Source organism: Schistocerca nitens, chromosome 8, assembly GCF_023898315.1.
Source record: "Schistocerca nitens isolate TAMUIC-IGC-003100 chromosome 8, iqSchNite1.1, whole genome shotgun sequence".
Lineage (NCBI taxonomy): Eukaryota > Metazoa > Arthropoda > Insecta > Orthoptera > Acrididae > Schistocerca > Schistocerca nitens.
Genome location: NC_064621.1, coordinates 199041812 through 199069385, shown reverse-complemented (window position 1 = coordinate 199069385; position 27574 = coordinate 199041812). Strand labels below are relative to the sequence as shown.

The 27574-nt window shown below is 41.6% G+C and overlaps 1 protein-coding gene across 2 annotated transcripts in view; it reads left to right on the top strand.

The window, feature by feature from the left end:
* Positions 1 to 27574, top strand: part of LOC126198837 (putative mediator of RNA polymerase II transcription subunit 26) — a 308309-nt gene that overhangs the window by 102085 nt on the left and 178650 nt on the right. For both annotated transcript variants that reach the window (XM_049935414.1, XM_049935415.1), the window contains exon 11: positions 25306 to 25839. In XM_049935414.1, the coding sequence (XP_049791371.1) occupies positions 25306 to 25839 (534 nt within the window). The remainder of the gene's footprint in view (positions 1 to 25305; positions 25840 to 27574) is intronic.

The following is a 27574-nucleotide window of genomic DNA, read 5'->3' as shown; positions in this document are numbered from 1 at the left end:
TGAGTTGTAGTTCAGGGACAAAGCTTTCTTTGACCTACTTACCAGATGGGGCGAGAAGGATAGACTGGTTGTTGGGGACTTCACTGGATGAGATTTGAAAACCTTAAGACTTAAAGGCGAAAGACAGGGTAATAATCAAGACAGAGATTACAGTCAAAACATTGTGCAAGAGTGAGTAAGAGGGGAAAGCTAAGTGCATTACACGTGATGGAGGTGTGTGTGTGTGTGTGTGTGTGTGTGTGTGAGAGAGAGAGAGAGAGAGACGGGGATGTGGTAGGAAAAAATAAACGAGACAAAAAATAAAAGATTCAGAAAACTAAAACAGAATGAAGGAAGGAATAGTTACTGAGTAGAAATGCTGAGACCCATGAATTAGAGAAAATAATTAATGTAAATTAAGGTCTGGGAGTAGAACCCTGATGGCCCAGTGGTGAAACACGCATTGAGGTCACAATTGCCATGTTGTGGAGCATGCTCTGCTAAAGGATATTGTGTGTTGTCAGTATACACCTTTCACCTATGCCCATTCATCCTAAGTGATAACTTGATAGTAGACAAACCAGTGTAGAAGGCTGAGCAATTTTTACATAACAGCTGGTATATGACATTGTTGTTTTACCGGCAGCTCTATTTGATAGTATATGTTGTGCTAATTACAGGGGTTGTATAGGTAGCACGGTGCATAGGGCAAATCTTACAGAGGGGGTGGTCACAGCGGTAGAAGCCATAAGGTTGGAAAAAGAGTTGAGCGGCAGCAAAGGTTCTGAACACGATATTGTAGACATTGGGCAGGAGGCAATGAAGAGTATTCTAGGTGTGATGGACAGTATGTCAGACAGAATGCACCTCATTTCCAGGCATGATTTTAGGAAGTCATAGCCCTGTCGTAGTTGACTAACGTATTGAGAACCAGGATAATACTGAATGATGAGAGGAGTACTCCTAAGTTGTTTCTTGGGGGGATCAGCAGTACCAGGACTGGGTGCAATGGCACATAAATCTGTTTTTGAACTAGACTGGTGGGGTAATTACGTCCATTCAGGGCTGAGGTGAGAATGGTGTGATGTATGGCCGTAAAGAGTCTTCATGTGAACAAATATGTTTGCCCCGAATGCCAAGGCTTTATGGGAGGGATTGTTTGATGTAGAAAGGATACAAGCTGTCAGAATGTAGGTACTGTTGTTTGTTAATAGGTTTAATATGAACGGAAGTGTGTAGCTGGCCCATGGTGAGGACGAGGTGAGTATCAAGGCAAGTGGCATTGATTTGGAGTAGAGCATGTTCTTGACTGTATTAATCAGCTACTTCAACAAACCTACGACTTCCTAAAATCATACTCTGATATGAGGTCCGTTCTGTTCGACATTTTGTTCACCACACCTAGATTAGTTTTATGTTACCTCCCCCCCCCCCCTGCCCCTCCCCCACTGTCTCCAGTATCCTTGTCAAACCCTATGCTGTAACTGCATCCATTTCCCTACCCTGTGGCTCCTTCCCCTTTGACTGTTCCCTCTATAAGATTTGCCCCATGTGCCCTGCTGCTTATACCAGCCCTATAACCGGCAAAACATGTTCTATCAAAAAATGGTCACAGACAAAGGGTGTATATTGGTACCACACAGCATACTCTACAATGTGGCAGCCATGACCTGGGTGCCTTTTTCACATGCCTTTTTCACGTATGCCCATTACATTCTTCCCCAAGACACCACTTTCTCAGAACTCTGCACGTGGGAACTGGTGTTACAATGTCTCCTTGGTTCTTTCCACTCACCTGGCCTTAGTTTACGTTAATTATTTCCTCTAATTTCGTTGGTCCCAGCACTTCTTGTCAGTAACTATTCCGTTCTGCATACTGTAGTTTTCTATTTCATCTATTTTCTGCCCTGTCTGTTTTCCCCTGAAATTCCGCCCACACAAAAGCACCCACCTGCTCCCCGTGCCCCCTCTTGTCCCTCCTCCCACACACACACATCCCCGCCTACTCTGCCTCCACCCCCATCCCCACCCCCCACGCACGTACACATTCTTCTACCACATAATGTTCTTACCTTTCTGCTCTTATTACCTCTTGCACAATGTTCTGTCAGTAATATCTGCCTTGCTTATTATCCTGTCTTCCACCTTCAAGCCCTAAGGTTTTCAAATCCCATTCAGAGCAGTTCCCAACAACCAGTCTTTTGTTCTCATCCCACCCGGTAAGTCTTCCGTGACCTGGGCTTCCGGGTAAGTTTTCCGAACTCTACCTGTGTGCTAAACCTTACCAATCTTTTTCCTTCACCCCTCTTCCTTCCCCTTCAACATTTCTGCCAGAAGAAGAAACCACTGGCTCTAGACGCTTGCACATTTCTTAACTGTTTGTGTGTCTTTTCTCCTGCCACTGATTGGTGAGTAGATTTATTTATCTATCCAGTTATTCTGTATTTTCAAAATCTGATTATTTTTGTTGGTATTTTCATATTTTTGCAGAAAGTGTTAAAACCTAGGGCTGTGTGATCTGTTTGATTTACAGTAACATGATCAGGTGAAACCCATAATCTCTCTTGGCACCCTGGGGGAACATTATACCTCCATATGATTAGGTCATGATTGGTGAACATTGTAGTGACTATTACACTGTGAATCAACGTTTAATACAGTAACACTTTTTTATTGACATCAAAAGTAAAAGCACTGGCATACATTGATCCAGAGTAAACCAAACAAAGTCCAGTAGCAGATTGAAGATGGTCATAGCGTAGAGTACAAGAACACAATTGTTACTGTGCACTTAGCAAAATGAAGAATGGAGTTTGGCCGTGGCCTAAGTTAGCCACTGTTGTTCAAATGGGTGCCAATTTGTGTGCTGTGAGCATCAAGTGTGTGCCTCTGTGTCACAGATTGCTGTAGACACACAAAAGCAGCTGTTTGCGGTGCTGTGAGTATTTCAATCATTTGTTTTAAAATGTGTTGTTGTTATTCTCTCTGGGACTGGTTTCCCCTCCAGCATGCTCAATTTTCAGATTTTAGATAATAAGAGCCCTGTACAATTCCTGCACATTGCATCTCCGTGTCTCTGTGCTACATGCAGAAACACTCCTCCATTTCATACTTGAATTTCCCACAATTCTGGCCACCTTGTTTCACCAATTTCCAATCCAACCAATCAGTAGCTCCTCATCTCTTCTTCCACTTGTCTTAACCTTCTCGCCTCTCTGTGTTCTTACTCTACAAAATTTGATACAGGTTTTCCTTCAGAGGGCAAAGGCCATATCCTTAGAATCCGTGTGGTTATTGGCAGCAAAACAGTCCTAATTTTACCCAAGAATGAGTGAGACAGAGACCTGTCAATGTATGTTCATATTCGTATAGGCAGCATGATTTGGTGCTCTAAATGTCTAGCAACAATTAAACTTGCTTTTGAAAATACTGTTACTTTACAACCATTTGTTCACTGACTAATGTTTGTGAATCTAAATAAAAAGTCGATTGCATGAATTACACTACACTTTTCTGTAGAAGAAAGAAAGTGTAATATGCCATGCTCACATCTTTCAAAACAGGATCCCATATATAGGGTGACCCAGGAGGAATGGTTAATATTCAGGGATATAATGAGAACAATCATTTGAAGGAAAAAACTACTTATGGACGTGTTCTATTCCAAATGGTACATTGTTATTTATTTTGCATGTTTTTCAGTACGATGTCAGGTTTACACACACACACAACAGTTAGTAAACATTAAGACATGTGTTTTACGAAGTATCAATTGAAAAATACGTGTTTTTAACATATTCATCTCTAAGCATTATCATACACCTTACATCACAGCTGTTGTTCAGATATCTCACTGTCAACTTCTGTACATTTGTGCACTCTTGGGACACATGTTAGTGTTGCTTGTTCGAGTGCCTCTGGGCATTCTCTCGTGAGGGCAGCCTTGTCCATAATGCGGCAAAGCAGTTCATATTACATATTCACCTTTCGTTTGTATACCTTAGACCTCATTCATCCCATAAACAAAACTGTAATGACAGTGTTGGTGGACAGTTAATTCAGGGTGTATACGGCCTGGGACAGCCGGGAAAAACCCGGGAATTTTTTAGAATTTCGGGAATTTTTCGTTGTTTTAGTTTTCAGTTAAATTTTTGTAATTTTGACTGGTAAGAACTGATACTCTAACAAAGGATATTACTGTATCCCGCTACTGCAGAATAATACTACAGCATTAAAACATGAACGAGAGAAAAAAAAAACGAAAATAAAACTTAAATTGCAAAGGAAAGGTGCCATATAAAAGAAGACAGTGCATGTACAAGCGTCTGCCAACAGCAAAATGTGTCATAGGCTTTAGGAAGACTACGCAATGCTTCATAACAACAATTGCCTCCGATGAGCGTGAAGTCACAACTGTTTACATTAGATTCACTTAAGCAGTTACGAGTGCGCTCATGCACACACGCGGTTGAGTCGCGTATGAGTAATACCTTCTCCCGCTGCTGGCTACAGAAATGTGGCTGTTGGCTGTGTAGGCGGCAGTAGCAGCAACCAGCCACATGGGGTACCCGGAAAAATATTACTGGCGCGTCCAAGCTGCTAGATTCACGCGTGCGCTGCAGGCCCGGATCTGGGAGGGGCAAACAAGGGTATCTGAACCGGTCGGAAATTTCGGAGGCAAGTGGAAAATTCATATTCTTGAGGGAAAAAACCTTGTTTCACAAAGCACCTAGCATCCAGTGCACATCGGTCTATCGATTATTCATCTAATTTTGAAATGCACCCCTGCTGGTTTTTGGACATTTTTGAACACCTAAGTTGATTTCTGAATGAATTACAAGTTGATTTTGAAATGCGTGCATAGTGTATGTGATGTGTCTGCCAGGGGAATCCTCGTCGCATCTAGAGATGAACTTCCCTGCAGACAAAACAGGACGGGGCTATACGAGCTGAGTGGAATAAAGCCGAACTGGTGAATGCCAGCTGCTGCTTGTTTATGTGGTTGATTCGGTTTGCAAATGTTTAGCATTGTTATAATTACTATCGAAATCCATACATTCAGACTACCAGAGTGGAAATAAACGACTAACAGGAATAACAGGTAAGAAAGATTATGTATTATCTTCTTGGTGTATCCAAGAAAGTGAAATTCTGACAGAAAATTTTTGGCTAGATCGCTACATTAGACTGGGCCAGTTGTAGTCTCCAGCTAGCAGCTGCTTAAGTTCCATTCTGGTAGTTGCGCGGAAAACGCGTTGTACGGCCACACCTGACCGGAGAATAATCGCTGGATAATTAAACCAGTGATTGTGGCAGGGTTAGTAAAGTTAACCGGAGAATGAATTTTGACAGTGGTAGGAATAGTTACAGAATTAGTGATAAGATTGTTTATTAGAACGAGGAAGGAGAAGAAACAGGGACATCACACAAATTATGGAAGAACATGATGATTCCAAATTTATACTACTTTTCGGTCTAGTGCATAAGAAACTACTTCCTAACATGAAGCTTTTTGACTTTAGTAGACCAAATAGTATTTTGTATTGGTACTTCATGAATTATATTGTCGTACTATAAAAATTATCATTATTGCCAAAACAGTCTAGCTTATTTGGTGTGTGTTACAATTGCTGTAATATTATAAAGGCCTATTTTGTTTTATCCAGCACACAGTGATAAAATAGACGTAATCAGATCGAGAAACCACACCAGTGGGTACTATTTGTACTAACAGCTTTTTCAGTATTAGACGATGACATTTCGATTTTTCGTGTAGCAAAACGTTTGACAAACTTTGATAAGGTAATAGTTCTTTCACAGAAAGGAAAGAGCTGTAGCAAGTTTAGAGAGAAAAATCGCTAGGACCTAAGGATTGAAGAAATGTGTACTGTCTTGCCTGTCTCTTGTCTTTACTGGTTTTAGGTATCCTATATTTAATTTTATGTCACACAGAAAAGCAAGTTATTAGCTAGTAGGCAATAGAGAGTCCAGATTTTCTGAAGAGTTCTTGTTCTGCCGGTTACAAATAATCCCATCCAGTATTAATTGCGCTCCTTTTTTGAAAAAGAGGAGCAGGATGTCATACCGGCCGACTAGGAGCAGGAGAGGCACTACAGGACATTTTAATTTCCACTGTCCTTAAATAGTTTTATGGCATCCATTACAAAATATACACGTTTCAATTCCACAGAGCGAAGTACAGTGACGTGTGATAGAAGAATGCTGTGTGAAGAGCATGGCACTGCACTTCGGCACACGTAAGACCAAATAACATGTCTTACATTTCCTCGCTAATTATTGTTTTATGTATCAGACTATTCAGAAAGATGTGCGCTACAAAATGAACTTATTTTTGAAAAGTCTTTTTTTTAATTTTTGACGTTCTGATGTCTGATGTGCAGAACAGTCTGAGTTATAGCTGGGGGGGGGGGGGGGGGTGTTAGTCTCCACGTGACCCGTGTTTACATTTAGTGATTTTTCTGTTTCCTCTTCGTTTATTGCTCTCACGTCCAATACATTCACATAATTACGGAAGGCTAAAATATGTTACTAGTTTCAGATTTTATTTTATTTCTACCTTTCTGACAGTCAAGCATTAATCGCCTTGAAGAACAATGAAGTCATTTTTGTCGGTTTGCTAAAGAAATTTGGCTATTATTAACCTTTCCTGCTGAGGCAGTAAATTTATTTGAAACGAAGTGTTTAATTCCACACTATTGGCTAGTTTCAACTGTTCGCTGCATTTAAAGTGCACTTTTCATCTTCTAGCATGTATGGCATTATTCCATAATAAAGAACCAAATATGAGGTAATACAGTACTGGCACTCCAAGAAAATTTACGTCCCGAAAACCACACCAAAAAGCTTAATATCAGATCGAGGCCTACATCGTTGGAAATCTGGAGATAATGTGCACTTTAAGGCGAACTATGCATTTTAGTATGGTTCACGAAATTCCGACGCTCTTGGAGTATCCTCTGATGTCTTGTTTCTTTTATGACATAATGTAAGATCTTTTAAAGTTTTACACGTACGAACATACGGGCTTCCTACGTCACCGTAGCTGCTCAAGCGCGGTGACGCCTCCTATCTAGCGCTCTCTGGCAACTGGTGAGATGAATCTATTTCTAACAGGTCGCGGGAAAATATTGCAAACTGTTGTTCGAAAAGTGTTATTATCAAAGAAAATTTGTCTTTTACGCAAGATGAACTGTGTGCGAGAATGTACAATGAATTTCTTAAATCACAGAGCGTTTGCTCTTTTTAAAAATCAACTCTTTGATGACAAGCCATTTAGAAGAATTTCGAGCCCAGAAGATAAGAGATTTATGTCGGTATTAAAAATTTTACTGGCATATTTGTGTGATGTTTTTTAAAGTGTAACATGCGCTAAACAGATTAACATTATATGTGAAAACTTAGTTTCTCTTCTAGCTTTTAATCTTAGCGACAAATACTATGTGCGAAAGCTTTCCTTTTCTTGTATCAACACTACGTATATTAACTTAAACCATTATCTTTTCATGTTGGTGGAATTTGAATATATACTTTCGTAATACGAAAATATGCAGCGTACATGTTGCTGCGCGTCAAAGATCTTTCCAAGACATGTTTTTTTCCCCTGAGTTTCTTTTTCTAAAGTGCGGAGAAATTCTATGCTGCTGTATAAAACCATATCCATTCAAAGGGTTGATAAGTATAACAGTTCAGATCGAAAGTATACTGTTACTTAACACGGAAAAAGTGTATTTTCACCTGGGAGAAAATGTATTTTTAACCGGGAGATCCGGGAAAAATCCGGGAATTTTTTTTCCTTGTCCACGTATACACCCTGGTTAATTGTACTACTACGACCAATCAAGCAATTAGGATAAGTGTGGTTGAAATCTTCCCTCACATGTCTGGTAAGATGTAGGGGGGGTTTCATCATGCTGGAAGTACATTTAATCTTTGGCCACAGGAACATCCTTAAGGTGGTCAACAAACAAAATTTCCAAAAAATGCAAGTTATTTTGTCCAATCATTTGCCCTCCTACAGTGACTGGATGTATCAAGACATTACCAAGTGTGCCACCCCAAACATTGGCTAAAAAATTAACTTGGAAATTGGTTTCCACTGTAGGGTGTGGATTTTCGTGCAACCGTTGATGATTATTACTTGTGTTATTGATTCCACTTCTTGTAAATGTGTCTTCATCAGTGAATAGTGTTAATCGACACACATCACAACTGCCTTTTAACCAGTGACTGTATTCATGTCCTGTGGCATTGTCACCAATGTGAAGATTGTGGATGCACTATATGCGAAATGGGTACAAGTTTTCCGCATTTAATGTTTGGCCTTCAGTGTTCATGAGACATTGAGATGTGCTTGTGGTAGGAATGTGTTACACCCATTTTAACAGAGTGTCTCTGCTCATTGACCTACACAGTCAGAACAAAAATCGGAACCTGGAAGAATACCTGCTTATGCAGTCTACTGAAAACTGGTAAACACTCTGTGATCAGGAATTCAACATGTTGGAAGCACCAATGGTATTCTTTGGTAGCAGCAGGAGCTCTACTGTTGCAGAAGCCATAAATATGCATAATATCTGCATATTCTTCATTAGTTTATATTATAGTAAGAACACAATGTATGGAACATAGTACTTTATAGAGCAACATATTAGATACAGGTTGTACACAGAGAGCGCGCCAGGGGGGCGGCCTCTATAAGTGGTTCTGTGAACTGTATAGACATGTGCTCTCTGAAATTGGGCAAATCATGAGTGAAGGTACATCACTCCTTCCTCCTAGGGGTGGGAAAACCACATACATACATAAAAAACACTTAAAACTAAACTAAACTCCACCCGAACAGGCCATGAAGGCCCAACGGTACCGACCGTCTGCCGTGTTATCCTCAGCTTGCAGGTGTCACTGGATGTGGATATGGAGGGGCATGTGGTCAGCACACCGCTCTCCCAATCGTATGTCACTTTACAAGACCGGAGCCGCTACTTCTCAATCAAGGAGCTCATCAGTTTGCCTCACAAGGGCATAGTGCACCCCACTTGCCAACAGCACTTGGCAGACTGGATGGTAACCCATCCAAGTGCTAGCCCAGCCCAACGGTGCTTAAGTTTGGTATAAAAAAACACTTGGCACAGAAAAATAGATAATACAGAAAAAAGGCAATGCTACCATGAAAAAAAACCCTCTGATCTCAGAAGGCATTGAAATTACGAGTCACAGAAAACACCATTGCAGCGGCTACTGCAGCATGTGGTGGGCAGGCACCGGCGAATAGGGGCAGAAGTGAGGAGGAGGTGGGTTGTCACACGGTCCCCTCATTCGTGAGAGGCTGTAGGGCAGGACCAGGGACAGAGTCTCCATAGCAACGTCCTCCTTGAAAGTCAGTGGTTGGTGCCAGAGGCATCGGGGGGCACCAGAGCCAGGCAGCGACCCCCTCTGTGGAGTGAACCCAACTCTCTGCGACACAGGAACAGGCATCGGCGGGCCCTCTGGAGCAAGCCCCACCATGGTTGGCCCAGCCGGTTGAAGTGATGGGATGTCCTCCTGACCGGAGTGTGGATGATGCACAGGTGCTGGCCTCAATGACGCTTGATGACGGGACTAACTCAGTTTGACCGGCGGCCTAAACCACGAGCCCAAATAGGTGCACCCAAGCAGAACTGTCACAGAGCTGGCAATGCCAGCTGTCACAGTATCAGATGCAGCAGGTGAATGAGTGTCCTTGAATGGAGTCCATATAGCAGCTCCACTGGGTTCTTGTTCCCCACCGGAGTGAAATGGTACCAACTCTAAAAATGGCCTAAAGCAGCTTCACGGGATCTGCTAGATACATAGTTCAACATTTGAGTCTTAAACATCTGAACCATACCGGTTGGCCTCACCATTAAATTGAGGATGAAACGGGGCAGCTGTGAGATGGTAAACACCACTAGCCTGATAAAAAGATTCAAATTCTCAAGAAACAAACTGGGGGCCATTATCGGCAACCAAGATATGTGGAAGTTCCACAGTTACAAAAATTTTAGACAAGGCCGAAGTAGGGGCAGCCGTGGACATGGACGGACAACACACTATGTAGGGAAACTTGGAATAGGTGTCCACTACAATGAACCACTAATGATTTAGGAAGGGCCCAGCAAAATCGACATATAGATGTTCCCACAGATGCTGCAGTTTTGGCCAGGGGAAAAAGACGACCGAGGGGCCGCCAGTTGCTGACGCAGTGACTGCAAGTGGCATTAAGCCGCTTAGTGTTCCCATCTATGCTCAGCCAATACACATGCCAGCGGACCAAAGCTTTGGTTCGAGAGATCCCCCAGTAACCGACGTGCAGAAGCCACAGTACATTATGGTGTTCCTCAATAACCAACATGCAGAAGCCGCAGTACATTATGGCATAACGAAGCGGGAATCACAAATCAGGGAGCAGGGATCCAAACCACGGCCTGGGGGGTTTTTCCAACCAACCATGCGACTTAAAAGAGAGGACCCAACTAAGTACAGGACCCGCAACGACAACCGATGCCATCATGGCACTAGTGATGGGAAAACCATTGATCGCGCTATGGTTTTCAATATCTAAATAGAAACAAACCAACTCGTCCTATTGAATGCTGGGTCCAGCTTGATTGGAAGGCAAGATAAGTCATCAGCATTGGCTTGTCACGCTGTCGGCTGGTGATGGATCAGTAACGATAATGGGAGAAGATGCACTACCTTGTCCGGCACAAAAACTGAAGGGCTAAAAAGAGCAACCAACAGCTTGTGATCCCTGATTAAATGGAACGTATAACCATACTAGAAAACCACTAAATACTCCTTTTCACTTTGAGAATTACACTGCTGAGAGCGAGTTAGTCTTATAAGCGTAAGCAATGGGTCGTTCAGACCCATCTGTGTATTTGTGTGCCAACACCATGTTGAGACTGTGCTGGGAGGCATTTGTAGCCATCATGAGATCCTGACCTGGCTGAAAAGGGACCAGGCACTGAGCAGATTGAAGCTCAGATTGAAGCAAAGCAAATGGTCAGTCACAAGCTGGGGACCAGAGAAAAGCACATGCAGTGGCTGAGCAACAGTGGGTACGTCCGGTAAAAACTTATGTTACTAACGCAACTTCACCCAGAAATACCTACAGTTCCTTAATGGACATCGACCGCGACAAAGCCGCAGTTGCATCAGTATGGTGACACAACTACTTGACCCCTGTGTGAGAATCCTCAAAAACTAGGTACTCAGTTGATGGCTGAAAAAATTGATTTATCGAGATTACACTTAAGACCAGCATACTGCAAAACAGGAAACAATAATTGGAGATTGCGAAGCTGGTCTTCACTGGAAGAACCTGGAACAACGATATCGTTGAGGTAATTGATGCAGCCAGGTACAGAGATTTGTCAGCTCTTCTAAAAACTGCTTAAAAATTGCTGGCGTGCTAGCAACACTGAAAGGCAAGCATTGATATTGGCATAGGCTGAAAATGCATTGACAATGAGAATGCGCCTAATGGGCTCATCCAAGGGGAGCTGGAGTTATGTTTCCGACAAATCAATTGTGGAAAAGTAGTGGCCACCTGATAATTTTGCGAGCAACTTGTCAGGGTGGGACAAATGGTATGTATGTATCATGGCATTAATTGTGACACTGAAGTTGCCGCAGAGGTGAATTACACATCAGCTTCTTAATAATAACCAGCGGTGCAGCTCACTCACTGGGAGAAATAGGCAAAATGACATAGAGCAATTTCAAATGCTCTGATTCGGCCTTGACAGAGTTACGCAGTGTGACAGGCACTTGTCTTGCTCTAAAAAACGAAGAATCTGATACTAAATTTACCTCATTGGCAAGTGAGAAACCAAAAGGGTTAAACACATCTAATCTGAACAGGTCTGCAGTATGGGAATGATCCACAACAAGGTAGGTTTGAGGGCAAACAACAGATTTGGAAGATACAGGGGCAGTGAACTGACCTAGGATTGGACTCTGCTGTTTATTGTAGCCAACCATCTTCCGTGAAACCTGTTTGAGGGGAGGACAGCCCAAGTCCATGTACATTTGTGTATATACTAAAGTCACTACAGCTCCTGTGCCCACTTTCATTTTTAGCAGTTTATTAAACACGCTCAAGTCAATAAACAATTTATCCGGGGAAGCAGTCATTGTAGAGATACAGTTATGTCCATTAGTACTGCTGTGTCCGCCACATTTGCAGAGGAGTTCACACCAATGCAGTGTGGCCTTTCTTTTGACACTTGTTGCAAACTTCCCAGTGTTAAGGCATGCCGCACACTCGTGTTGGATGAAGCAGTATGAACAAGACAGAAGGGGGGCACATGGACTCTGCTGTGACATGGGCTGTTGCTGCTGTGGCCGTAACCGACGTGGCACTGAGTTGAAGGTTGTACTGCTGCAGCAGCTTCCCCATCATCCTAAACACTTGCTATGTATCTAATGAGTTGGCTGAGCAATTTCAGATACCTCTCGCCATGCAGCCTGTAATTTGTGACACTTGAGGACTACGCTATATTGAGCACATCAGTATGAGTCGGGTTCTCACGTCGAAGTGCCTTTTCACAGTCTTCCCTACCCAGGGCCACATGAATAATACCATCACGCACAATGTGATCGGTGTAGGATTCATGGTGGGGTACTAGTGACAAATTCACAAAAATGACTCAACCATGTAATTCTGCAACCCAGGCTCCATAAGATTGACTTTGTAAGATTGGCAGAGCTGATAAATGTGCAGTGAAAGCCAGGAAAGAAAGAAAGCCCATCACAGGTTTTCATGGCCCATGCAGAAAACCTGGAAATGTTAGCATAACCATGTCTCGTAGGTGTTCTGGTCTTCAGTCGAATCATTGTATGCCAAAAAGGGTGACGGTTGCACTGAATGGAGAGTTAACTACCACAAATGCAAATACCACTTGATTGAGAGCAGTGCTGAAAGCTGACATTGTTCCACGAAAGCTTGCTGCAGGACAATGAGACGTTGAGCCGTTGGAGTATTTCTTCCATGAAGATGTTTGTCGGGAGACTTAGCACTGACTCTAACATGTAAAGAAAAAGTAAGCCTCACTCTACGCCAAGTGTGTTATAGCAAGAACAAAAACGATTATGGAATATAGTACTTCATAGAGGGACATGTAAGATACCGGTTGTGTGAAGCACTGAACACAATGACTGGGCAACAGTAATACAGTGTAAAGAAAAGGCTGAGAGCTCATTTACAATCACTTAAATAATGCTGTTTCTTTGGTGGCTCACCAGAGCATGCCAGGGGCCAACCCAGGTGCCCTCTATAAGCTGGCCTGTGAACTGCATGGATGCACGCTCTCTAAAATCACGCATGTCATGAGTGAAGGTACATCATTGTATATGTGCGATATTTTAGCCAGCATAAGTACAAACAGTTAATCGATGCTTCTCTCTAATACACTCTCAACTCCTTGCACAATTTCAATCACAACACATAACAGACAACTGCATGTTCAACAAGCTATATTAATAGCAGAAAGACATCCCAAGCAAAAAGGTGGAAGGCAGTGAGAGGTGGGTTGAGCTAGAATGAAATGGGAAAGAGACATACTTACACACCACCAGCCCAAAAACAAATTTACATTAAATGTGTTTTACTCCGGAAACCGTTCAGAATGGGGCATCTGTTGATATGAAATTCTTGCTTCAAGTGAGCATTCCTATCATGTCCCTGAATACCCTCCATTCCTCCTGGGCACCATGTACATATCTTGTTTTTTCTGAAAGCTTCTATGCAAGCTTTAACGTACAGCATATGTGGCAAAAAAATTTGTGAACTATATAGTGTTTGCCATCATCTCAGTGTCAGTCCAGATATCCACACATTATGCAGTTTGCAGCAATGACCTGCCTAATTTGTCTCAGGCTAGACATAAAAGAAAAGCAACTTGGCTTGATATTGTTTGCTGTGTTCTTCATTGTGGGTAGAGTATGATACTATTTGCACTGTGTTGATGTCAACGTTCATATTTATCTCATCACCCATGTGTCGATTTTATTTATACAATATTTGGTCCATAAATATAGAATGTGACAGATCTGTTTGGTTGTGGAAAGTGTCAACATTACTAAATCTAAGCCATGACAAAGATTTAATTCAGTTGTTCCAGTTGGGTATGGTACTGGGTGCAAAGGGGGTGCTCCTTTGTACCTGGTTCTCAGGAGTGGTGGGAGGAATGTGGGGATATGGCATGGGAATCTGTTTGCAAGCTAGGTCTGGGGGATAGTGCCTGTCTGTGAAGGTCTGTGAGAGACTCTCAGCATATTGGGCAAAGGAGTTCTTGACTTTGTAGATATGCCATCCCCAGGTGGTGAGGCTGTAAGGGAGGGGTTTTTTGGTATGTTAGGGATGGCAGCTGTCGAAAAGTAGGTACTTTTGAACTTTGATTATCTATCATAATGCCCTGATACTAGGAACATCCTAGCCAAGATACTTCACACCCGTCCTACAGTTGTATTCCATCACCCACCTAGCCTCCACAACATGTTGGTCCACCCCTATGTTACTTCCAATCCCAACCCCTTCCCACAGGGATCATATCCCTGTGTGCACCAGTGTTGGTGCAAGACCTGCCCAATCCACCCATCCAGCACTTCCTATCAGAGTCCTGTCACAGGCTTGTGCTACCCTAGTAGAGGATGGGCCATCTGTGAAAGCAGCCATGTTGTATATCAGATCTGCTGAAATCATTGCACAGATTTTTATATTGCTATGACTACCAACTTTCTGCACACCAGGATGAATGGCCATCACCAGACTGTGGCCAAGAGCATTGTGGACCACTCGGTGGCAGAACATGCAACTGAACTTAACATATATGATTTCAGTGGCATCCCAGCCTCAACCTACAGTAACATACTTTTCTCACATCCTCCACCCAATAGTTTTCGAACTCTCCGTCCTATCAACTTCTCCCATTTCACATCCCTTTACACTCATTTTGCACTGCTCCCTGCCAACACACTCACTAATCTTTTCCACTTCTCTGATTCTCTCCCTTTCTGTCCCCCCTCCCCCCCCCCCCCCCTCTCTGTCTCACAGTCTCCTGACAGTGCACCTGGCAGCCTTGTCCCGTTGCAATATATTCCCTCCATGCTCCACCAGACAGTGCTCCTCTCTCCCCCCAATCACACCTTGCTATCCCTTTCCCTTCCTCACCCCATTTTGTATTTAATTTGCGAGATCTGCGTTCTGGACGCAGTGGCCAGAGATAGCAGTTGTGTGTGAAAGCTCAATTTATAAAACTCTTTGTTGTGCCTATCAGCAACTCAGTGTGTCACCTGTACAGCGAGAAGCAATCAGTCCTTATCATAATACTGTTACTACAAAGCAACAGTGGTAAAGAGAACAATATACTTACCTGCACAATAATTATGAAATCACTTATGAAGCTTTGCAAAAACTGGGGTTAATTTTAACATTCTTATTACTGTTACAGTGAGGAGTTACTTTGCAGTGGAAAATATAAGGGAATGCATAAACAGAGGAGCAATGGTTTGTGTTCAAGATGCACTAAAGATATTATGGTGGAGGGTTTTAGGAGGTGCTGTACATATAATTTTGATAACTTTTTTTTTTTTTTTTAGGCCATGAAGACTTTCTGTGATAGGACTAAATTCTTTAGAAAGTACGTTCCATTAGGTTGTTTTGTGATGAGTTGGTGTGTATTACGAAAATTTATTCTTATTTGAAGAGCAGCAGAACTCGGTCTTTCCTGAGTCTGAGGGAAATTTTGATCCTAATGTGCAATGTACTCTCCATAATTTCAGACTGTGGTGGTATCCCCTGAGTCTTTATAGGTAGTGGTGTTAACGTGAATAAAAGAACTTCAGAGGCTAGTGAGCAAAACCTGAATGGTATTCTATATGTTGCATTGTTTAAATATTAACTGAGGACAGATTGTTTGCTTAGGAAGAAGTTTCTGTGACTTCATTGTTGGATGATACATTTTTGTTCTTACTGTGCAATTTATTAATAAGTACTCGAGCATTCTAAAATAGCAATCATGTATCATCCTCAGGATCAACTTCACTGTTGGTGTAACTAATGTGGCGGCCTTTCAATAACCAATAGCATTCTATCCTTTTCATAATATTGTTGTTATTGCATCCTGCATTTTCCATTGGTCAGTATTTGTTTCGAGTATTTTTCTGCATGTATCATAATTGCTCCATCATCATTTTGTAAAGTGTTCAAAAAAGCCGTAATTCCCTCATGTGCTATGGGTTTGTCTACTAGAACTTAAATTGACTTAAATAAATGATATTGCGATAACAGTGCTTTGAAACATATCACTCTCAGTTAATCAACAGTTCTTTGCTTTGTACAAAAAAATTTTAAGTTCCTAATGTGGTCTCATTAGGAAGACAAGGTACTAGTATGCGTGCATTTGGTCAAGGAACATTTTATATCGAAAGAAGACGAAAGAATGAATGGTACAGTGCCAGAATGGAAAATAAGTTATATGTGCTCATTTGTTTTCGGCCACAGCAGCAGTATGAAATGGCTATGATAAAAAATGTTCAACTGTAAAACTGTTAGGGTTTGAAACAAAGCCAGTGGCAACATCATCGTGATGGGTTATGTGGAAAATGAGCTGTACATGTTGAAGATCCATGTTGTTAGAGCAGAAAATAGTAATCAAGTGAACTTAGTGACACCTTCCGAAACTTTATAAATGCACCATGAAATATTTGTTCATCAAAATAAACATGTCAAGAACGTTTTGAAAAAAACATCAATGTAGAAAGTGGTAAGGGTAAGGATGACTTTTGTGATGGTTGTGCATTAGGGAAAATTCATAGAATACCATTCAGACAGTGAGTACAAAAATGAAGTGTACAATGTGCTTAAACAATTTTTAAGTGTAGCCCAAACCAAAGGATGTAATATTAAACAGTTCAGTTGTGATGGAGGGAAAAAATTTAATATCAATGGAGTTAAGGAATTGCTCACAGATAAGGGAGCAGAATAACTGATTCTTCCACCCTATACCCTTGAAGAAAATTGTGTGGCCAAACGTGAAAACAGAACAGTTGTTGAAATTGCACATTCGATGCTGAATGCAAGTAATCTATAAAGAGGATTGTGGGCAGAAGCTTGCACTATTATCAGTCTATATTTTAAATCATATTGGAAGGTCTTCAGTTCCACACAAATTTCCATATGAGTTGTACAGTTGACAAGTAGGAAAATTTGATCACCTCAGAATTTTTAGCACAGTTTTCCATCTTCGTATAAACAAACATTTCTGTTCAAAGTTTAATGAAAAGGCTGTTTTGGACAACTTCTTGGTTATGTCAGTGACGAAGGTGGGTGTAGACTTTGAATTGCTAAAAAGAAAGTCGTTTTGAGTCACGATGTAAAATTTAAGCTAGAAATAATTTATAGTTTCTGTAGTGGTCATATTACATTTGACATCCTTGGCAGCCTTCTTCTGGAGGAAATAAAAGTGAAGAAAAATTTCATACAAACATGACCCCTATCACTGGCTACTACCAGTGGTAGCGGTCATGTGTGTATGAGGTGTGCCTGCTTGTGTGAATGTGCATGTTTACTTTGCTGAAGAAGGCTTTGTCCAAAAGCTGTAATGTATAAGTTTATGTTCATTGTGGCTGACTGCAACTTAAGAAGTCATCTTCACCATGAGTAGCAATCTATCCTTTTCCTAATATTGTTGATATTTCAACCTGGAGTTTCTATTGTTTGAAAAAAATTTAATACGCTTGATACGGGAGGAAGTGATATTCAGATGACAATAACATGGAATCAACAGTATTCCTGAAGGCCGAAGCTACTGAATTTTCTTTTGAAGATGAACTAGAGAACAGAATACGGTGAAGAAAAGCAGCCTGAATAGAGAGTAGTGAGTTATTGACACTAATAAAAGTTAAGTGTTGGTGAACGTGAAGATCCAAACCTTTTTTCTAATACATTGCAGTCAAATAGATGCAAACTATTAATGAAGAAATAATCTGATGGAAAAAAATTGCAACACCAAAAAATAATGTAGAATAATGAAATTATGGGAATATATTTGTCTAGCTAACATATATAAGTGATCTACATTGCAAGATGATAGGTTGATGTAAGCACGAGGTAAGCCATTGCAAATGTGAAATGCTGTTACATTAATAACTTGTGTAACTGCCAGAATGTTGTACAGATGCCGGATGTCAGTTTGTGGGATGGAGTTCTGTGCCCGTTGCAGTTGGATCCGTCAATACAGGGACAGTTAATGCTGGTTGTGAATGAGGCTAGAGCTGTCATCTGATTACGTCCCATATGTGCTATATTGGAGACAGATCCGGTGATAGAGCTTGCTACAGTATGTCTGGCTCAGAGTTTTCCTTGAAGTAACTGATTTGTAACAGTTCATTGTGCCACTGTAGTGACAACTGTTGGTCAGATTACTACTGCAGATGCAATATGATGCACCAGAGCCATGTACCAAACACGATGGTCGTCCCTGTTGCTACTGCAACTTGTCCGTCTGGAACTCGGTCTTCTTGTGACCGTACATTCTTGAAACCACCACTCCCAGCAATCATGTAGAGTGGCTGCATTCCTGCTTAGTCTTTCTGCAATATCGCAGAAGGAACATCCAGCTTCTTGTTACCCTATTACACGACCTCATTCAAACTCGGTGAGATATTGATAATGGTGTCTTTGTCCACTTAAAGGCATTCTTGACCAACATTAACTTACCTCATCCAATTCAAAGGTAACTAATGTGCATGACGGTTACATTGTGTATTTTTAAAGCAAACCTGATTTGCATCCTTATAGTGGCTCTACTAGAATGACTCCTATGCAACTGATGCCAAATCTGAATAGAGATCATCTTTCAGATGTAGAAACATGCACACCAACTTTAGTGTATGTCACACAACTCTATGTTGTTGCAATTTTTTTTCCGTCAGTGTAGAAGCACTGAAGAGAAACAACATAGGGTTCTACGTCAAAAAGTTGCAGCTGATGGGAGCACCCACTTCAAAGCCCGATTACTTGTAAAAGGGTTTATACAGCAAGGAGGAGTTAATTATGAAGATGCATATAGTTCTGTTGCACGTTGTGACACCATTTGAGTAGCTACTTCAAAGATGATGTTAAAACAATGTGATGTGAAGATGGCTTTTTTGAGTGGAATACTCCAAGATGAAGTGTATGTGGAACAACCGGAAAGCTTTGAAGGTAACACATATCGAGTGTATCTCTTGAAATGGAGTCTCTGTGGACTCGAACAAGCACCATGCTGCTGGAACAAATGTTTTAAATGAGTCATGAAGGAAGTGGGCTTTTGAAACAATCCTACATATTCTTGTATGTTTTAGTGAAAATGCAATGAACATAGACATTATGTAGTAATTTACGTAGGTGATGGTCTAATTATTGGCAGTGATGAAGAAGAAGTTACAGCTTTTCTGAACCATCTACAACATGAAATTGATATATCAGCAGGGACCCTTGACAGTTTCCTGACCTAAAGATAAAGGCTGAAGGATTATGATAAGGTAAGAAAAAGAAAATGATCAAGATGAAGCAATTTCACCCGCCATCGCCTGTCATGAGGCAATTGGAAGTCTTAATTATCTCTCCATAGCAATTTGTCCAGCCATAACTTTTGTGGTGAATAAACCACATGAGCTACGGAAAATTGAACTACTGAAGACTGTAATCAAGGGTCGCATTTTCCCATATCTGAAAGGTAAGTTAAATTGTGGTATTATTTATAATAGAGAAGAAAATTTCATTGGGGACAAAGTGGACAAGACATTAAACAACAGGAACTGTGACCCCTCTGGTGGGGCAATACCATTGACAAGTCAGTTGCAGAAGGTGGTGGCTACATCTAAAACTGTAGCAGAAATTATTACAGCAAGTGAAGGAGCCTAAGAATTAATTTGATTAAGTTGCTTATTAAGTGAATTAGTTGGAATGTTGGAACATTCCAACACTATATTGACAGTGCCAGTGCATTAAAATTGGCCGAAAAACCCTGAATATCATCATCAATCAAAACATGTAGAGATGCGACACTTCTGTTCATGAAAGATTCCCAAGTGGTGAAATTATGGAACAGTGTATAGGTAGAAAGAACCAATTGATTGCTTATCATTTGATGAAGCCACTTGAGTGTGTTTGATTTAATTTGACTGATTTTTTATTCATTTTCTTCCTTTTCGAGGAAGTGTTGTGATGAAAGGAAAAATATCTTATTGTTCACTGTATAGTGTTATGCCATAGTATTTTTCTGGAATATAATTTTCTTCTATACAGATTCTTTGAATTTTGTTTGTAGTTACAAAATAAAGCTGCATTTTGAGAAAATATACCATTTGTAAATGAAACTGTATTGTTCAGAGTTAAAAATTTATGGTCCCCCTTTAGGATGTGACATCCATTTTTCAAAATTTCACAGAAGTGTGAGCCATTTCGGGAAGTACACCTTACTTGGTGTGTAATCTATCCACCTCAAACCCCAGAACAGTAAGCACTCCATTTGAGGGAGGGGGGAAAGGGATGCCCCAGTCATGATTGTAACCCCCTGACAATGCTGAGGTAGCAACCCTGATGCCTGAAGCTGTAACCTCCCCAAGTAAGCCACTGAGTGTGCCTGTCCAATCAGGCAACGGCTACTATAGCAGGTAGCCTTTGCCATGGTGGGATGGAGCCCGTGGGGAATTCCTCCGACCAGAGTGAGTGGCATAAGGGCATGTGATGTGAGTGACGTAGGGATGGATGGTCTACAATGAAATGGATCAAGATCACCCATACTACTGGCCATGCCATAACAGTGGCTAGAAAGCAAGCATTTTAATGCAGAGGCTTACAACTCCATGGGCTTAGTATGCTGCAGAACAGGTAGAGGATCTTTTGTAACAACAAAGCCACAATTTTTTGGGGAATATGTTGAAGATTGGTTTGGAGGAATTATGCAATAGAGAAGATGAGAAATAGATCTTTGATGATCTAGACATTTTATGCTAACCAATCACAAGCACTTAAAGTGTATGATGAGCTCAAGGATATGCCAGTTACACTCCCCTTGTAACGAACTCAAGAGGGTTCATCTTCTATCAGGACCAGATGTTACAACCACATGAACTCTGTGCTAAGCTATAGTGGCATGGAGTCCATTTTGTTTGTTGCAACCAGATAGAACCTAAGGATGACAGGGTGGACCCTGGAGCTTTCATCCTACCCTTGAAGGGCAGTGTTCAATCTTTTAAGGTCGTGTGTTATAGGTGTGATGTTAGGACATAGTTTCCTCCTCCTGCGAGGCACCTTAGGTTCCAGAAACTTGGACATATGTTCTTCCACTGCACTATTTGTAAGGAGCATGTGGGCAGTCCTTCTGAACAAACCGTCACATCTGTAAACATTAAGTAGTAGTTTGAACAACCTGAACAACTTCTCCCAATTGAAAGTAAGTGTAACTTAGCAAGCATTGTGTCAAAGTACACATTTAGCATGATGACAAGGTCTCAAACTGATACTTGGCCCTAGTGGCATGTCACTGTTAACCACACAGAAATTAAAAATTTGCAGGGATAAGAAGGATAAATCAAAAGTTAAAATGAATTCTGCTGTTCTGGGTTGATCTGGCTTTCATCCCCTTTAGAGGTTGAGCCCATGAGACTCTCACATTCAGATGGAATGTGACTCAGCACCATAGTTATTTGTACTCCCATTTCCTGTTCACTGCTGTTTCAGTTTCCAATCTGACTTTCCTTCAATGGAACTGTAATGGCTACCATTTCCACCTGGCAAAACTCCGTCAGTTAATGGTTACTCACTCCATAGTTGGTGTGGCACTTCAGAAGACACGGTTCTTAGAAATCCTTTGAAGCAAAACCACAGTTGACAAGGACCAAATAATGGAACAATTAATTTCAGAAATGGACCATAGATTGTACTCTCTGCTGCCTGAGCGTGTTACGCTTGATTCAGTGATTCAGTGGTCCATCCATAATGGCCTCTGTGACAGGAACCATTTTCCTATCAGTCCCTCTTTCTCAGACTACTGACTAATATAACGTGTGCCACATTGGACCCTTCAGAAAGCCAGCTTGACAAGCTTGCACCTCCAAAGCAGCTTTTGAAACCAGTCAAGATAAAGCTATTGAAGGAGTTATTCAAGAAACTATTGACATGGCTGTACACGCTGCAGAAGCTAAGATGTCCTATTCCTCCTGTGGTGTGTGGTGGTCTCAAGACATTGTGGCGGCTGTCAGAGAATGTTGAAGGGCACTCCAACAATACAAATGTTAAACTTCCTGGCAGATTAAAACTGTGTACCGAACCGAGACTCAAACTCGGAACCTTTGCCTTTCGCGAGCAAGTGCTCTACCGACTGAGCTACCCAAGCATGACTCACGCCCCGTCCTTACAGCTTTAATTCCACCAGTACCTCGTCTCCTACCTTCCAAACTCGGTCCGGCACACAGTTTTAATCTGCCAGGAAGTTTCATATCAGCGCACACTCTGCTGTAGAGTGAAAATTTCATTCTAAATACAAATGTTATCCTTCTATGGAACATTTGATAGCATTCAAGAGACTTTGAGCAAAAGTGTGAATTGTAATAAAAAATTGCAAGCAGGTGTGCTGGGAACAGTATGTATCTATGAGAGCCAACACCCCATCATCCTAAGTGTGGAGTAAATTTCACCACATTTGTGGCCACCCACCGTGTACAATAATTTCTGGCATCTCCCTCAGTAGTAACATCTGTACTAATCCGACAGTCATTACTGAATGTTATGTGGCACACTTCGCCAAAGTGTCTGCATGTTGTATCTGCCATGTTAATTTCCTGATGTGAAAGCACCTGACAGAGCAAAACTATTTATTCTTCCATTTAGTGGATGTGAGTTCTACAGTGTTTTGCATGACCCTCTTTACTATCGTAATTGATGGGATCGTGACTGCTGTTGGACCTTTGGTTTCACAGTCGCTGTATGTGGGTGGTCTTTGCTGGTATTACAGCTCTACATCATTGCGCACCAAAGTAGGTCAACCTCAAGGAGCCATACTGAAAGTATATAACTAGGCCCTTAATCATTAATATCACATGTATAAACTCGTGTTATGCATTTTTGTAGACGTTGTGCACCCACATCCAGAACATTAGCTCAGTATACAGTCACTCGAAGTCGTTGAAACTTTCTAATTCTAAGGCCTCTTACTTATCAATAAGTTAACATGCTTATCAAATGTACGCCGGTTTAAGGCAGATTGGATGAGGAAACTTCATACATTCAGTTTTCTCAGCAGCACGTCATGGAGTGTATACCACACAGTTCTTTTGAAATTCTATAAATCTACAAAGCTTTGATTTTATCCCGTGTGGACTATGGATGTACTGCTTAAGAGTCGGCAGCAACATCAGTACTGAGCTTGTTGGGCCCTATTCGCCAGAGTGGTAAGCAGCTGGTAACTAGAGCTTTCCATATGAGCCCTACAGATGGCCTGCTGTAGAAGCTGATATGTCACCATTGACGATAAGATGTCAGCAACTATTGGTTACCTATGTAGTCACAGTCTTTCATATGCGTATCAGTCCATGTTACTCAACTATGTTTAACAACCAGCAGTTCATCTTGTGTACGAATTGCCCAGAGATGGGATAGACCAAAAATGGCTAGATCAGGTGGGATACAATAGGAAGCTCTATGCAATGATCTTCAACTACCTCTCTTGTCTGTCTCCCATAAGTTCCCCTCTTGGCATCCCCTATGGTATGTACTCAGTCCTATGGTTTGGATAGACTTCTTTTGTGGTCCTAAGAAAAATGCTGATCCCACCATTCTCACAGGCCTTTACATTAAATTCTCCATGTCGACCCAAATTTGACATACATCTTCACGGGTGGACCAAAAGTCAGCGACTAGGTCAGTTTTGCTTTTGCACATTCAAGGTGGCACGAGAAGCACACACTGCTGAATGTATGTAGTGTATACACTGCAGAGCTGGTTGCCATGTTACCAGCTCTGCAGTCTATTAAAACTCTTGCCTTAAAAGCCTTCTCAGTTTGTAGAGACTCCATGAGCTGCTAACAACACAGTATTACACCAAAAATTGGGATACATAGCACATCTGAATTGGAAAATGAAAAAGCTTCCATCACTCACTGTGCACTGATCTGTAGCATAGATTTCTCCAAACGTTTCCCTTGGTATCGATTTCCTCATTTATACAAGTGTCGATATGTCTCACCACTGCATTTCCCGTACCGTTGAAGGGGCTACAGTACTCACTGCTTGCAAGACTGCTGACCGTCTGCTTGCAGGTCTCTCCTGATCATTTGATCACAGAGCACATTTGTTGTGAAGTCTTGCTTTAAACTCTTAATAATAATAATAATAATAATAATAATAATAATAATAATAATAATAATAATCTCTTTAATCAGTTGTAACAATAAAACATAAGTACTTTCATGACCTGAGCTTTATTAAATTTCTACAGAGAATCTACTAATGCACCTGTTTCTTGACATGTATGGTTAGCGAAATCAATGTCTGGCACCATGGGCTGTGTGGAAAATATGCGAGTCACAAGAACCGGATTATTATTCAGTAATTCCTGTTCTTCACAGAATCCTTATGTTCTGTAATCTTATATAAGAAGCAGAATTTTGTAGAACAACTTAATATAACTGTTTTCAATAACATTGCAGGTTGTTGATTTTATGGTAAAGAAACTTTATAATGAGCACATTGCTCATCATTGTCTGTTGTATTTGATCCATCACTTTAGAAAAGAATGAGGCTACAAAAGAGAAGAAAAGTATTGCTAATAACTGGCCAGTAAATCGAGTGAAAAATTATTTACAATTTTATTTTTATAATGTTAAGGGGGAAGCATTTAATCTTGAATATTATGTGTAGTATGATTTGAAGACTAAAAAGTAAAACGGTGACCTTTGACAATTGTGACATGAATACACTTGCCAAGAAGCAGTGCCTCAATTTAAGATTGTCTTTCATCTTCACACTATTTATGGAACATTGGTCACATAATATGTCATTCTCCATTGCTGTTTTATCAGCAAACAAATAGTAGATGTCTAATCTTAGGTTCCAGGTGACCCTTGTCGGCAACCATTGTACTGTCAGTAGCTTGTGACAGTGATGGAAGTTGTCAATAAAAGATTGAATGCTTTGTCTCATTGAGCTTCACAAGGACATGGAAATTATTTATTGCATGTATGTTGTTTGTTGATTCATGTCTGCCACCTTATTAACCAAATTACCTTCTTTTTCAGCCGCAAATGCGGCAGCGGCTGCAGCAGTGGCTGCCGCAGCTGCAGCAGCGTCTTCTTCGACGGTCATCCCTTCTGTCGGCACGTCAAATGCAGCACCCGGACAGCCGGCGACGAATAATGCAGCGATACTCAGCCTTCTGAACAGCAATAGCCTGACAAACTCTCAGCAACTAATTAACAGCAGTGTGGCAGGTTCTAGTGTTCAGCAGCATAAGATCCTTACGTCAAGTCCAGGAAAGATGACTCTAGCCAATCTGCTGAACTCGCGTCGTATAAACCATAACAACATAGTGAATAGCAGTGGTGTCTCTATTGCTAATGTTGTTGAGCAGAACAGTGGAGTAATAGCCCAGCATCAGATGCAGGTGACTCAGACCCAGGCACAGCCTCAGCAGCAGCTACAAGTGAAATCCTCACTTCCTGCATTAGGGTCCCCTTCGACGTCGCAGCAGCCACAAGACTTTGCCTTGGGCAACAACAGTGGTTATGCAAATACATTCACAAGTGTTCCTATTAATACTGCTGGAAATGCAGGTAAGTTAAATACTTGTGTGTTTTTCATCATTTTCTCCTCTAACAAAATTAGTTTTCACATCTTTTATGACGTAAATCGGAAGTTGGACAACGTAATGTGAGTATCCACATGATATTTTGTCGAGACATTTACTGTATCTTTTGTAAAGGTAATTACACTCAAAACTAATAGTCCCCCCGGTTTGTTCAACAGATTGAGACTGAATAGTTCAGAACACAACATGGATCAGTGCAGGTTATCTTTAAGCGGGCAGTCCAACCGTGTTCATTTCACACATCTGATCAGACCGCCCCTGGGTGAGCTTATATACACGATTCTGGTAGGTGTGGCCATGTCTGAGAGCACCCCTGGTCAGAGATGCCATCTAGGTATTGGCTCTGCGGTGGTTGACAGTGGTGTTCCACCAGCTACTGTTTCTATACTAATATTGGGATATGCTCTGTTTCTGTACTGATATTGAGAGATGCCATTACATCCCTTTTCCCCTCAAGCAGTAACAGCCATGGAAAAAGAAGCGTGTGGTGCCCGGTGTGGAGCTGCCACCAGGAAGGGCAGCAGATCGGTGCCCAAGGGTGTTTCTGCGGATGGTCAGGGCAGAACGAGGCTCGATGGAAGTTGCGTGAGTCGCCACTGCAACAGAAGCTCCACCAGGTGTGGAGATGCAGATGGCTGCTAACCATGATGATGATGATGATGATGACAAAGTTGATTTTGATGGTGCCATGGAAGGCTGTGGGCAGAGGCCACAATTTACATCATGGACCCATGACGGGTGGATTTCATACCGAGGGTCCAAGTTGGTGGTGTTGGAACTTGTGGCCCCACACTGGACGCCCACGTGGAATGAAAGAGCCCTCGCTGACAACATTTGCTGGTGGTAGGAGCGACATACCCAAGTGCAAAAAATGAGTGTGGCCAGTAACTCGCCCTGCTGGGGTGTGGCCGTCAAACAAACTTGTCCTTAAAGTCACTAGAAAACTACATAGGTCTTTAGTACAGCATTAGATGTCATTTCTTTTCAGAGCTGGTTCTTTAATGTTTGGACAAAATATTGTGTGTTGCTATTGGAGGTTGAATGGAAAAGCACAGTACTGAGATGTTGAATCCCATTACGGGCACAAAACTGTTCAGTCATAAGAGGTGAAATCCGTCTCAGTATCTGAAACCGTAGTGTGCGTGGTGCCTTCGAGAGCAAAGATTTTATCCAGGACTGTAATAATAACACAGTTGAGACCTAGGACATTCTTGATGAAAAAGTGAATTGAAAGAAAGAATCTTTGACAACCAACCACTTGGAGCCCAAAATTGGGGCAGCAACATTTAGGTGGATACGCTCCTACGGCGCTGCAGTGTTGTGCCAGGTAGTGACCTGGCACAACACTAGTGGGCTAGGTCCACAATGCCAGAGTCAATGTCAGCCCACAATATGTGTTGTCACACTCAACTTTTCATCCAGTGTATACCCCAGTGGGCTATGTACAAGAGGTGCAGCACTTGGGCCTGAAGAGAGGGAGAAATCAGGACATGGCAGTGGTTATCATCTTGAGACTCACAACAGAAACTCTTGATTTAGGAGGCAGAGTAACGTCTGGTCCTTGTAGATGATGGACACAGCATCACATGATGTTAAGGGGAAAGCTGAAATGGCAGAATAGAGATTTGAATTGATCTGGAAACACATCTATTCATGTTGGTCAATAGACTGCGCGCGCGCGCCCACGCACGCACGCACGT